The 12,345-nt window shown below is 42.3% G+C and overlaps 1 protein-coding gene across 1 annotated transcript in view; it reads left to right on the top strand.

Annotated features, from left to right (window-relative positions):
• Positions 1-12,122, top strand: part of PLCZ1 (phospholipase C zeta 1) — a gene marked incomplete at its 5' end in the record, with an annotated part of 126,223 nt that extends 114,101 nt beyond the window's left edge. The window contains 3 exons of the mRNA XM_065423279.1: positions 5,949-6,081; positions 9,120-9,269; positions 12,040-12,122. Of these exons, the coding sequence (XP_065279351.1) occupies positions 5,949-6,081; positions 9,120-9,269; positions 12,040-12,122 (366 nt within the window). The remainder of the gene's footprint in view (positions 1-5,948; positions 6,082-9,119; positions 9,270-12,039) is intronic.
• Positions 12,123-12,345: the final 223 nt, after the last annotated feature.

Here is a 12,345-nt window from a genome sequence, read left to right as displayed (position 1 = left end):
ACTTGTACTATAAATACCCTTGACTAAATCTTAGCTGGGGGGGGGGCACTGCTCTGGGAGGGCTGCTGCTCTTGGGGGGGGGCAAGGTCTAGTGGTACCAGCTGCCAGGGGCTACCGAGGCCAATGGCACCAGCTGTGGGGGGCCACAGAGCAGAGGCTGTGATCTGGCCACCTCCAGGACCGCTGCTCGGGTGGTCTCTGGGGCCAGCTGCCCTGGGTTGCCCGAGCAGCAGCTGGTGTGGCTGGCCCGGGGGCCGCTCCAGCAGTGCCAGTGTGGTTGACTGCAGGGCCACCCAGGCAGCTGGGGACAGCTGCTTGGGTGGCCCTGGGGTCAGCCATACTGGCAGCTGCAGAAATCACGGAGGTCGTGGAAAGTCACAGAATCCGTGACTTCTGCAATCTCCATGATAGACACGGAGCCCTGCTTATTATCAGTTTTAATACATGTCAATACATCTTAAAATAAGGGATAGATGGTCAACCAAAGGGCTAAATCAATGAAATAAGGGATGGTTCCTTAAAATAAGGGGTGGGTGGTCACCTTACTTAAAAGAGACTGTTGCCTTCATGGCTCCTAGTCCTTTCTCTCTCGCTCAGCTTCCTTTTCAGTACCTTTTCAGTAACCAAGCCCCAGGGCAGGACAGGGCACCTCCTTGATTACATTCAGACTGTTTCGTTTTTAGGCTCCCAGCCTATCCCACAATGAAGTAGTACACTCCTTTACTCTGTCAGAAGCCAAAAGAGCTGATAAAGGAAAAGAGCTGAGCGGCAGTGTGGTCAGAAGTCTCTGACAGGTGAAGGTTGAATGAGGGACACTGTTGGAGGAAATTTTACCGGATGTGAGTTTGTCTGACACAACTTTCCTTCCCTTCTGCTCACCATTAGAGAACCTCCAAACTCACATCTGGTACTTTGGTTCTCTGATGGTGAGCTGAAGGGAAGGAAAGCTGTGTCGGGTAATGAAAGAACAGAACTGGTAGATTTCACGGGCATAGCGGAGGGAGCAGGATGGAAGGAGGTAGAATGGTCAACAGTTATGGAAAGGAAGTGAACGAGGCTGTTACAGGAAGGAATGACATGGAGGGATAGAGATGGAGGAGGAGCAGTTAGAAGAGCACGGTTTGGATAGAGAGAATATCAAAATGGAGCTCAGTGTCAAAACACATTTACATGCAGGTCACTGGAAAAGTAAAAAAGTTCATTTGAAAGTGAGTGGCAAAGGAAATTAAAGAAGTTCATCATTAAATAGTTTTAAGGCAAGTAAGCTGGTAGATTGTGGCAAATGCAGGCGCAGTAGGCTTACTTTTGGTTTATCAGTAGGAACCTTATAGCTGTACTGATGTTGGGACACAGCAGATGTGCAAGAGGATTTGTGTGCCCTCTTTTTCCATGATGAAACATGTGATGCTCTCTGATGATCTTTGTGTTACGTCTTACCCAGAGTCCTAAAACCTTAAGACACTTTGTCATGTCAGTCCCATTCACCTCAAATTTTAGACTCATAGCTGAAAGGAAAAGACTTGTGGATTGTTCATCCTGATGGTCATTCTTGCATGTTGTTGAATAAGGTAGAATGGAATTTTTGTATGCTTTACATGTCTACAGTTACATTTAAAAAAACGAGATTTCTTCCATTCATAGCTGAACTGAAGCACCGCCTGTCTGGATTTGGTGTCAGAGCTGGAGGCTAATCTACTACCTAATGTTTAGTGAAGGTGGGACCTGAAATCCAAGTAGCTGCGCTAAATATCTCCTCTACGGGTATTTGTTTCACACATTACCGAGCTGGCTGTGCCTTAATTCCTGTTGGGAAGGGAAGCTAACCTTTCAATAACGAATATGAACACACAAGATGATCCAGCTAGATGACCTTTGAGCATAAATAGCCTAGTCTTTGCAACTCTCTGTGTGTGACAGAAATGGATTTATGGAAGGTCCTAGTTTTCTCTCAGTGAAAACAGACAGTTCGCCTCATATGCAGTATGTGAAGATGGGCATCACTGGGGAAGGAATGAAGTTTTGGAAGAAAACTAGGAGTGATACTAGGAATGAATTGCTACTATAGAGATGAATTTTAGTTGAGGACAAAGAGATATCTTTATATATAATGGTATAAGGCTGGTCTGCTGTCAGGACCTGAAACTCACTAATCCTCCTAGCTGAGGTAATAGCTATCCAGTGTTTCATTTCCAAAGGGGCTTGAATGGCAATTCCATGAGAGTCACTATTACTAAATCAAACATAGAAGCAGGATCCTTTGAAGGGGAAAGATGTTGACTAGCCCTTTCAGGAATTGGATAACTGTGGTATGGGAGAATCTGGGTACAGGTTGGTGATATGCAAAAACAGCAGCTACATTAACTTTTAGGGAGTCAATAAATAGGCCAGTCTCATTTAAGTTATAGCACATGTTCCAAGACAATAGAGATGAAGGGGACTTTAGCGTAAGGCCTTTCTCTAACCTGAATTGTAGCAGAGCATAAAGTGAGTGCAAAAAAATGTTCCCAATGATAGTGTGTGATACCTATACAGGAGGAGGCTGAAGGCTGTGTGGCAGAGCATGTGAGGCGCAGGTTTCCTTTGTGGTTGATGAACCCCTGGCTTCAAAGGGCTGGTGTCATCGCCTTTCTTGGAGGATGGGTCTGTTGGTGGTACCAAAGCCAAAGATGGGGTTCCAGGTTTCAGCCATTTAGCGATTGATGGGTTTGGTACAGAAGTGAATTGGGGAGAATCTGCATCATCAGTTTGAACACTCGATGCCGAGGCCTGTGCTTTAGGGCCTGAATGATCCAACAGCCTTAAATGTCTGTTCTGATGCCTTCTGGGCATGAATGCCTGATGAGGTGAGCACTGCAAGGGACTATAAACCTCACATAGGTACCCCAAGCAGCTGATATGGCTAGAAAGCAGGAAAAGGGGTGAATGTCTTAAATTGTTTCTTAGGCTTGATGCCGGCACCTAATGCAAAACTGAACTAAACTAGAGAACTTTGGCAGACTAATGGGACTGAGGATATGGAAGCAGAAATTACCACATCCGAGGTGGCAAACAAACTCAAACAGTTTAATGCAATCAATTCAGGGGGCCGAGATAATCTCCATCCAAGCATATTAAAGGAATTGGCACATGAAATTGCAAGTCCAGTAGCAACACACACACCCTCCCGGCAAATGGGACACAGCAGCTGCTAGCCTAGGTGGCTGTGCAGGCCAGTCCCTCCCTGCAGGAGGTGCACAGAGGTTAGTGTGGTTTTGGGCATCTCTGGCAGTGCATCCAGGGGCAGTGCACTGGGGCTGGGCTGGCCTCCGCCACTGGTGTAGCCACTGCAACCCACCCAGCCAACGGGGCACATCAGGAGTCACGCCAGGAGCCAGACATTGCTGTGCACAAAGCCTGGCATTTCGCATTGGTGGGTGCCCACCGGAGTCTGCAAAAATTAATTGGGTCATATGGTCTGATGGTGCCAACACCACGGGCAGCACAAAAGGGGCCTGGCAACAGGGAATGCATAGCTTCACTAGGACTGATGTTCCTGAAACAGAAGAACTAGTCCCTGGCTATGGTAATCTCCCTCACACCCATATACAGACCCTTTATGTATCAAATAAAGGACAATTTGGAAATTATAGGAGAAAGTTGATTTGTAAGGGCACATCCCCAATGTTTTATTTATGACACATACTCATAACACATATTACAGTGTACATTCTTTTGCATGATTATTGATGTATACAAGACAATATTTATTGATTTGATGTGTAATGTGAAACATTGGGCACCGAACGAAGGACAGGTGGTCACGCTGTGTGTGACATTCTAGCATATTTCCTCTCAACCTGCTTTGGGACAAATCTGGGACACAGTACAGGTGAAAAAAACGTGAAATGAAGAACACTAGACAATCTATTGGTTAGCAGGATGGTAAAATAGGGAGGGGTCAGTTTCTGCAGCATGAATTACATTTTATTTACCCTCACCTTCTTAACAGTAAAAAGCTATAATGAACTCATAAAATAACATCAATGTAATATTAAGGTGATATATTTAAACTCAAGTGTCAGGAAATGTTAATATGTATTGTCTATTGAAGCATACATTTAAATAATTTACCTAGTCATTAACCATGGATCAGTATAACTTTCCCCCCTGCTATATAGTTCATTGTCAGGTAGGGAAGGAGTCAGTCAGTGGCTGCAGCACTACTGGAGCCCCTACCAGGACAGTTGGGTGCAGGCAAAAAAAAATCAAGCTCCTGCAATAGTCTTGCTCATTGTGAGTGAGTGGGACTCTTTTGGGGGCAATTAATTTTACAAGTGTTTAAAATCTCTCCCTGGTGAGGTGAAGGGTATTTGAATCACACATTCCATTGCCCATGTTCAAACTGTTGCAGCTCCTAACGTTCTCCTGGTGCCTGCTTGGACCTTGCAGTGAAAATGAGCGAGTAAGCGAGGGTGGGGAAGAGTGCACAATGGTGGGGGTGGGGTAGGGAGCTCAAGGAAAGGGTGGGGCAGGGGCAGGGTCTTGGGGGTGGGATGGGGAAGGGGTGTTTAGTTTTCTGCAATTAGAAAGTTGGCAAACCTAATTAGGATGATCAGAGGAATGGCGAACCTACCTTACAAGAGGAGACTTAAGGAGCTTAGCCGAATCAAACAAAGGTTGAGGGGAGTTATGACTGCTCTCTATAAATATGTCAGAGGGTAAACACCAGGGAAGGAGAGGAGTTATTTAAGTTAAGCCCTAATGTTGGCTCAAGAATAAATGGAGATAAACTCACCATCAACAAGGTTAGGCTTGAAATTAGTGAACGGTTTCTAACCACCAGAGGAGTGAAGTTCTGGAACAGCCTTACAAGAGAAGTAGTGGGGGTAAAATAACCTACTTTGTTTCAAGACTGAGCTTGATAAGTTTATAGAGGGGATGTTATGATGAGGTTGCCTACAATATTATATGGCTCATCTGTGACTGCTATTAGCAAATATCTCCAGTGGCTGGATATGGGATGCTAGATGGGGAGGGTTCTGAATTTCTACAGCGAAGTCTTTCCCAGGTGTCTGGCTGGTGTGTGTCACCCACATGCTCAGGGTCTAACTGATTGCCATATTTGTGGTTTGGAAGGATGGTTCCCCAGATCAGAATGGCAGAGGTCCTGGGATTTTTTTTGAATTAGAGTAAATGGTGGATTCTCTGTAACTTGAAGTCTTTAAATCATGATTTGAGGACTCCAATAACTCAGCCAGAGGTTATGGGTCTATTAGAGGGGTTGGTGAGTGAGATTCTGTGGCCTGTGAGGTGCAGGAGTTCAGACTTGATGATCGTGATGGTCCCTTCTGGCTTTAAAGTCTACGAGTCTATAATGAACAATAGGGACCTACGGGTGACTAAAAGCAGACAGGACACACAGAGAGGTTACTAACACTTCAGTGCAGAGGCGAAGGAACTGAAGTGGTTAGCGGCTACTCTCCCTTATATGCTGATGTCACTAGGGGACACTTGTGCAGCTCCAATGGACACATCCTGGGTAGCAGTTCCATGAATTTGATGACAGGGAGTGGCAAACCCACAAGAGGGAATTCACATAGGCCTGCCTTCATTAATTAAACAGCAACTTTCTGTAGCTAATGATTGAATAAAATCTGCTTAAAGTGGTCATACTTTGGTAAGAAACAGAAGCATTTTATTTTCCAAAAATATTGTTTAGCTGCAAAGGTTTTAAGATAATTAAACTGAGTATCAAATTAGCCAGAGATAGAATTATGTTCAAAGCACGGTAGTCTCAATTACATTTCAGCTGGTATATATTCTTTAGAAACATTTCTTATGTAGCTTCCACTTTATATGCTAGACTGCAATGAGCAATTGTTGAATGTACAGTTTAATGTTAAAATTACTATAATAAATTACATTTTCAAGCCCAAATGAGGTCTTATGTATCATTTTCATTTATGCAGCTGATTAGTGGTTATCAGTTACCACCTAGTAACCTCTCCAGGACTAATAAAGCTGATCCTTTAGTCCAGATAGAAATTCATGGTGTGCCAGAAGATCAAGTGAAACAACAGACTTGTGTCATAAAAAGCAATGGTAAGCAGAACATATTCTATTGAGTGTACATGATTTCAATAATGTTTCACACAGAATAGCTTAATATCATATAGAAGTTGTTTCTCCAGTAATTTACTCCATAGCAAAAAGCTGTGCTGCAAAGACTAATAGCAAAAGTGAGCACTAGGTGTAAAGACTGATCAACAAAAATAACAGTATAACAAGCATAACAAGCTGTGTTCCAACAAGATTAATCTGAAGACAGTAAACTAAATCTGAAGAATTTGAGACTAGAATTTTTTCAACTTTTTAAAAAAACTTTCTTTGTTACCATAATGCTTGTATGAAAAATGATGGATTGTCAGTCATAGAGACTGAAATTGTTTGTTTACATATAAAACAGGTAAGACATGGGCAGCTTCCCTTGCCCTATCTCACCATTGTGCCTCAACCTGACCTGACATAGAGGGACCACCTCTACCCATGAGAGTGTAGTTCCTCAATGCAGGCAGGCCTGAATCAAGGTAAGTAGCACTGGTACAGAGCTGCATCAGGAGACCACCCCGGCAATGCAGACTCTATATTCAGAGGCCAGTGCATATCAGTTCCTTGATGCATACCATTACAATGCTTCAGAGCTCAATGGGGTGGGATCAGCAAGGAGTGTCACCACAAAACCCAAGTGTCAGTGTGCTGCAGACATCATCTGGAGAAGCTTATGCAACATTGTCTTGGTGCAGACATGGTCCTTGTTGATCAGCACAAGGCAGGTGCCATCAAGGGAGACCTGAAAACCAGGGTTTGTTTGTTTACCACAGGTCCTTTGTTAGAAGCAGCACCCATTCTTCATGCACCATAACACTGGGTTTTTAAAGCACATTAATATGTGTAGTTGGTGCAGAACATTCTTACAAAGCTGGATCTTATCTACTCTTCTTAATCTATTTTGGTGTGTTCTGTGTTGAATATCAGTGAAGAACTTTTTTCTGGGAGCCACTGATTCTTTAGACTCTAGAGTGAAGCGAGTAGCTTTAATGCATTGTTGTTTTAAGAGGTAATCAGAATGGCTCCTTAAAGCCTTGAACCACGCAAGACAAAGTTTTATTACGGTAGTCTTTTGACACAGTTGTGCCCCATAGAATTAGGTTGCTGAAACTCAGACGGCTTTAAGCCAGGTAAACTTCCATGCCTCAATGTCTCATGGGTAAAGCAGCATGCAACTGCTTATAGGATGTCAGTCATCCCCCCTTTCAGCATACAAATCAACATGCTGAAGGCATGTGGCTCATCAGAGTAGGAACCCAGCCAGGACATATGATTTGACCATTTTGTACCCTTCAGTCAGTACACTTCTTTCTCTCCTCTTTCCCTCCCTTGCTCCCCACCCCTGTGAAGAACGTTCTTTATCATTACAGGGAGGAAGCAAAGACAGCCTCTGACATTTCTGGTTTGTTTTTCCATCACCCTTAGTTTATTTCTCTTTCATACCATAACTGAGAAGACAAAGTGAGCAAATCTGTGTCAAAGGATAAGGAAAGGAAAGACCAAAAGTCCACCTTCACCATCTGTGGTGAAATATCAGATCAGATTCAGGCCACCTTGGCAGGATCACCCTGGTTTTCTTGGGACAGTTCATCAACTGGTATAGATCAGTGCAACTCCATCGACCATCTTCCATCCTGGCCTGGCTCTACAGCATGTCTGTGTTTGTGTGCATGTGTTCTGATGCAGATGGAAAAGTTTGAAGGATTAAGCGGGGGAGCCAAAATGAATCCACAGGAGACCCAGGACATGTATGAATTAGTGTTTCCTTCTTATTCCCCCTAGCACTTCAGTGTTTCAGACATCTTGCCTCCTCTACCACTGTTGTGTATGATACCAAAGAAAATAAGTCAAGATCAGTGATAGTCATGCTCATTGCTCTGGCCTGGCCCAGTGGACCATAGTATCATGATAAGCTGAGACTATTCAGAGAGTGAAAAATTCTTTTTTCTCTCATAAAAGATACAGCCACAAAGACAATGTCTTTATCTGAGCCTCGGTCAGCTTGAGCAGAATATCATGTTAAGGAAGAATGAAATTTCCTAGGTGGTCAAGAAAGTCCTTCTCTCCTCCATTAAGAAAAGAACCTCCATCACATACTACGAGGTACTGGTGGTCTTTACTGATTAGTGGACGGATAAAGCCATTTATGTGAAGGAATCATCAGTCCATTCCATCCTTAACTTAGGAGGGTTCCCTTAACTGCTTGAGGTCCAAGTGCCATTTTGGGGGAAATAATTTCTCATTTTCTTCAAGCATTCTCCTACCTGTGTCATTGCAGGTCCTCTCCTTTGGTGTCTCAGTCTAAAGGTTCTCTGTGGTCCCCTTCCTTTTGAACTTCTGCATTCCATTTCCCTTTATCTCTTTTTCTAGAAGGCAGCTTTCTTAGTAAACATAACCTATGGGATAAATGACCACTAATTTCTGTTTCTCCCTATAAGTTTATTCATCAAAACAAGGCGGTCCTCATTCTATGCCCCTGTTTATTTCCTTTCTACCTTAGTTCATCTAGCATCTGCCTCAATCCCAAAGCAGTAAAAGAGGCATGCTGGCACAATCTTGAGCTTACTAGGGCTATAACAAATTTTATTTGACCACAACCTCTGAGTCAGTCATAATCCCTTTTTGTTGTCTTCAAAAAGAGTTGCTCAGTCTTGTGGTTTGAATTACTCAGTGTGTAGGTAATGCATGACAAATGTTTATAAAGTGCCCAGAGTGCCTAGTCCTGTCATGTTTAAAGCTCACTCCACTTGTAGAGAAGGACTTATCTATGCTGACTGAAGAGTGCAAAAAATGAGAACTACACGAAAGTTCTCAGCCTGCACCAGTGCAGTCAGTAGGAGTTTTGTTACTGACTTAAACGGGCACAGAATCAGGCACAAAAGGCGGTGCTGCACTGTCTGCAGTTGTAGAAAGCATAGCTCATAAATTAATTACAATTTCTCAGTCTCATTATTTTTCAATCCGTTGATGTGTGTACAGAATGCTGTTTGTATTACAATTGTTTTCTCTCTCTCTCTGCTCCCTCACCCCAGCTTTGTGCCCTAGGTGGAATGAAACGTTTACTTTTAATATTCAAGTTCCAGAACTGGCATTAGTGCGCTTCTCTGTGGAAGATCAGATATCGCTAGCAGCAAATGAGTTCCTGGGCCAATACACTTTACCACTGCTGTGCATGAATAAAGGTAGTTAGTACTTCCTCCAAAAGCAAACTACATACTGTACCACCGAGCAAAAATCTACAAAAGCATAAGCTTTTACTATTAGCCTGTTGTTCTCTTTAGGTTTATTACACACCATAAACTTTGTATTAGGTGCAACAGATGCAGAGTGGCATTTATCACATTTTTGGTCATTGTGCTATGATGATTAGATTCTATGTGACTGCCAACCTACAGTACTGAAGGAAATATTACTTATTGGTAGTTGTATTTATTGCAGTATTACTCAACTCACATTATAAACAGAATGCATTCAGAGTGTGTTATAGCTCCAGCTGTTAGGAAGCAAGAAGGTGAAAAGAACAGTCAGTCAAGACTAGTATAAAGGCACCAGATTGCCCATATTTTATTCAGTCCAGAACCTGAAAAAACAAGAGAGAGGTAGGCAATAAAGATAAAGAATCAAGTGCAATTTTTTCACAATGGACAAAGATGGAAATAAAATGGGGGAAATAGAAAAGTGTAATTACTGATAATTTCCCCTTCTTTTACTAGTACATCTCCTTGATTCCTATCCGATGAATAGAACTCAAATGAATAGCTGATGTAGAAGTCTCTATGCCAGGAGGAGGGTGGCTTACGTAAACTGGCTGCTTACTGTATTTGATTTCCAAAATAACTTCTGACAAGCACACAGAACCAACTTGTACTGATGACTAAAGGTGTATAGATTCACCTACTGCACTTTGCTTCCCTACAGATGTCATCCTCCAATGTCTCAATACTCTCTGTCGAAGATGCAGTGATCCCTCTTGTTAAATGATTTTTAAGGAACATAGGGAAGGAGCTATAGGGCCTTTGAGAACCCAGATTAATACAGTCTCCTAGACGAACTGATATAATTGTTTAAGGGGTTTAAACTTTTCTGTGGCTATAAAAACTCACAGAGAACTTCTGGTTGCCAGAAATCCTTCTTATGGAACAGATAAAATGTCAACGTAGCTTTAAACATTGAGAACAGAGAGTCATTTTCTTGGTAGCGGACAGAGTTCAGGGCAAAAGTAGGCAATTCAATATGCTGATTAACTTTATTCATTTACATGTATAGCCTGCCCAGTTCCATGACGTCTGGGAAAAAAATCAACATAAATGGAAAAGTGAACAAAACAGAAAAGCCCGTGCTTTACATCACCATTAAACTTGGCCAAAAGAATAAGCCTTGCAGTTCTCTCTGAAGGATAAGCTTGAGCTTTGAGAGTGAGTTCTGAAGTTAGGGACAATTCATATCTCAAGCCTATCAGGTGATCTCAGCTCTCTTTTTGGAAAAGAGAGAAAGAGGTAAAAGTGCTTTAGTTACCCAAGAGCCTAGGATCCATTTTCAAAAGTGACTTAGGCACTTATGAGTCTAAGGGCTAGTCTGCACTACTGCACTACATTGGCGCAGCTGCACCGATGCAACTGTGCTGTTGTAGTGCGTCGGGTGGAGACATGCTATGCCAATGGGAGAGTGCTTTCCTGTCGGCATAATTATTCCACCTCTCCCAATGACATAGCACACTTTAAGTCAATGTAACTTGCATCGTTCAGAGTGGGAGGCTTTTTCACACCCCTGAGCAACATAAGTTACATTTACATAAGTGGCAGTGTAGACAAGCCCTAAATCATAGGACTTTTGAAAATGTGACTTAGGCACTCTTAAAAATGTTACCTGGACTGTGTAAGGCTGCAAAACACTGAGCTGGCAGTGGGCAACTTGTTGCTTTTATACCAGTCCTAACAGTTTCCCTCCCCCCCACACACACATTTTCTTCCTCCTGGGTAGTAAGTTATAAAGCTGTTTATGGATTCTTTTCATGGGCTGGGGAAAAAGGAGATATGAGAAAAACAGACATTGTTATTACAGAATACTTACCATTCTACAAGCTAAATCTGCACACCTATTCCTTTGTCTCTCTCTCTTCTGTTTAAATGTACATATTATTTTGTGAAACTGCAAGAAACCAGTTCTAAATTTGCTTTGTGTATGGAAAATGCAGTCAAATAAACATTGGAGCTTAGTCAGGGTTGTCAAACATCAGTTTGGGTAAGTTTCTTTGTAGAAATTTTTGGGTTGCCAAAAAGCCCATTTTTAACAGGATTTAAGTGGCCCAGGGTGGTAGGAAACCTTCCACTTCTGCCTCCCACCTCTCTTTTGTTAGCTCACTACCATTGCAGCTAGGGTGACCAGACAGCAAATGTGAAAAATCGGGACAGGGTGTGGGGGGTAATAGGAGCCTATATAAGGAAAAAGACCCAAAAATCGGGACTGTCCCTATAAAATCGGGACATCTGGTCACCCTAATTGCAGCATAGTTTCTTTTACAAGAACATTGTCATTCTTCCTTCACCGGTTAATTGATAGAAGGTGTTCTAAAAGCAATATGTGCAGCACAGACTTCTGGATACCAAGAATATCCTTTCTAAATCCTTGCCAGTCCTGTAGCAGAAGTCTGCAGGATACTGTAAATCACAACTTATGTATCAGTGGAGGCTTTGACACTATACTAACATTACCTGTGTTTATCACCACTGAATGCCAGGAGAATTAAAATGCTAGAAATGTTAGAGAACTACTGTAGTAATGAGTGTTAGTCTATGTATCATTTTGGTTTACTTTAATTAAAGGGTTTATTTAGATAACTATAAATTATGTTTCATTTGTACAGTAAATACGGCCACTTCCGTTTCATCAGTAAACCCACATAAATTCTACATTTGTATTGAATAAATTAATTTACTGTTATTACATTTACAGGTTATCGTCATGTTCCTCTGTTTTCCAAACTTGGTGACAGACTTGATCCTGCATCACTCTTTGTGTATATTTGGTACTATTAATGAAGACATTAGCAGTACTCCTGAACTGGCATACTCCTCAATAAAGCAACCATCATGTAGCTTGCAAACAACAGTTTAGTGTGTGGCCTGATTTTCAGAGGTGCTGAGCACCTACAATTTCCACTGAAAGCAAGTGGAAATACTTGTGTGGCTAAATGCTATTTAACATGAATAAAGGCTGTAGAATTGGGCCCGGAAGTAATTTAGAAGAACTCATACATGG

This window comes from Emys orbicularis, chromosome 1 (assembly GCF_028017835.1).
Source record: "Emys orbicularis isolate rEmyOrb1 chromosome 1, rEmyOrb1.hap1, whole genome shotgun sequence".
In the NCBI taxonomy this organism is placed as follows: domain Eukaryota; kingdom Metazoa; phylum Chordata; order Testudines; family Emydidae; genus Emys; species Emys orbicularis.
Note: the sequence above shows the minus strand (reverse complement) of the source record. Positions and strands in the feature narration are given on the sequence as shown.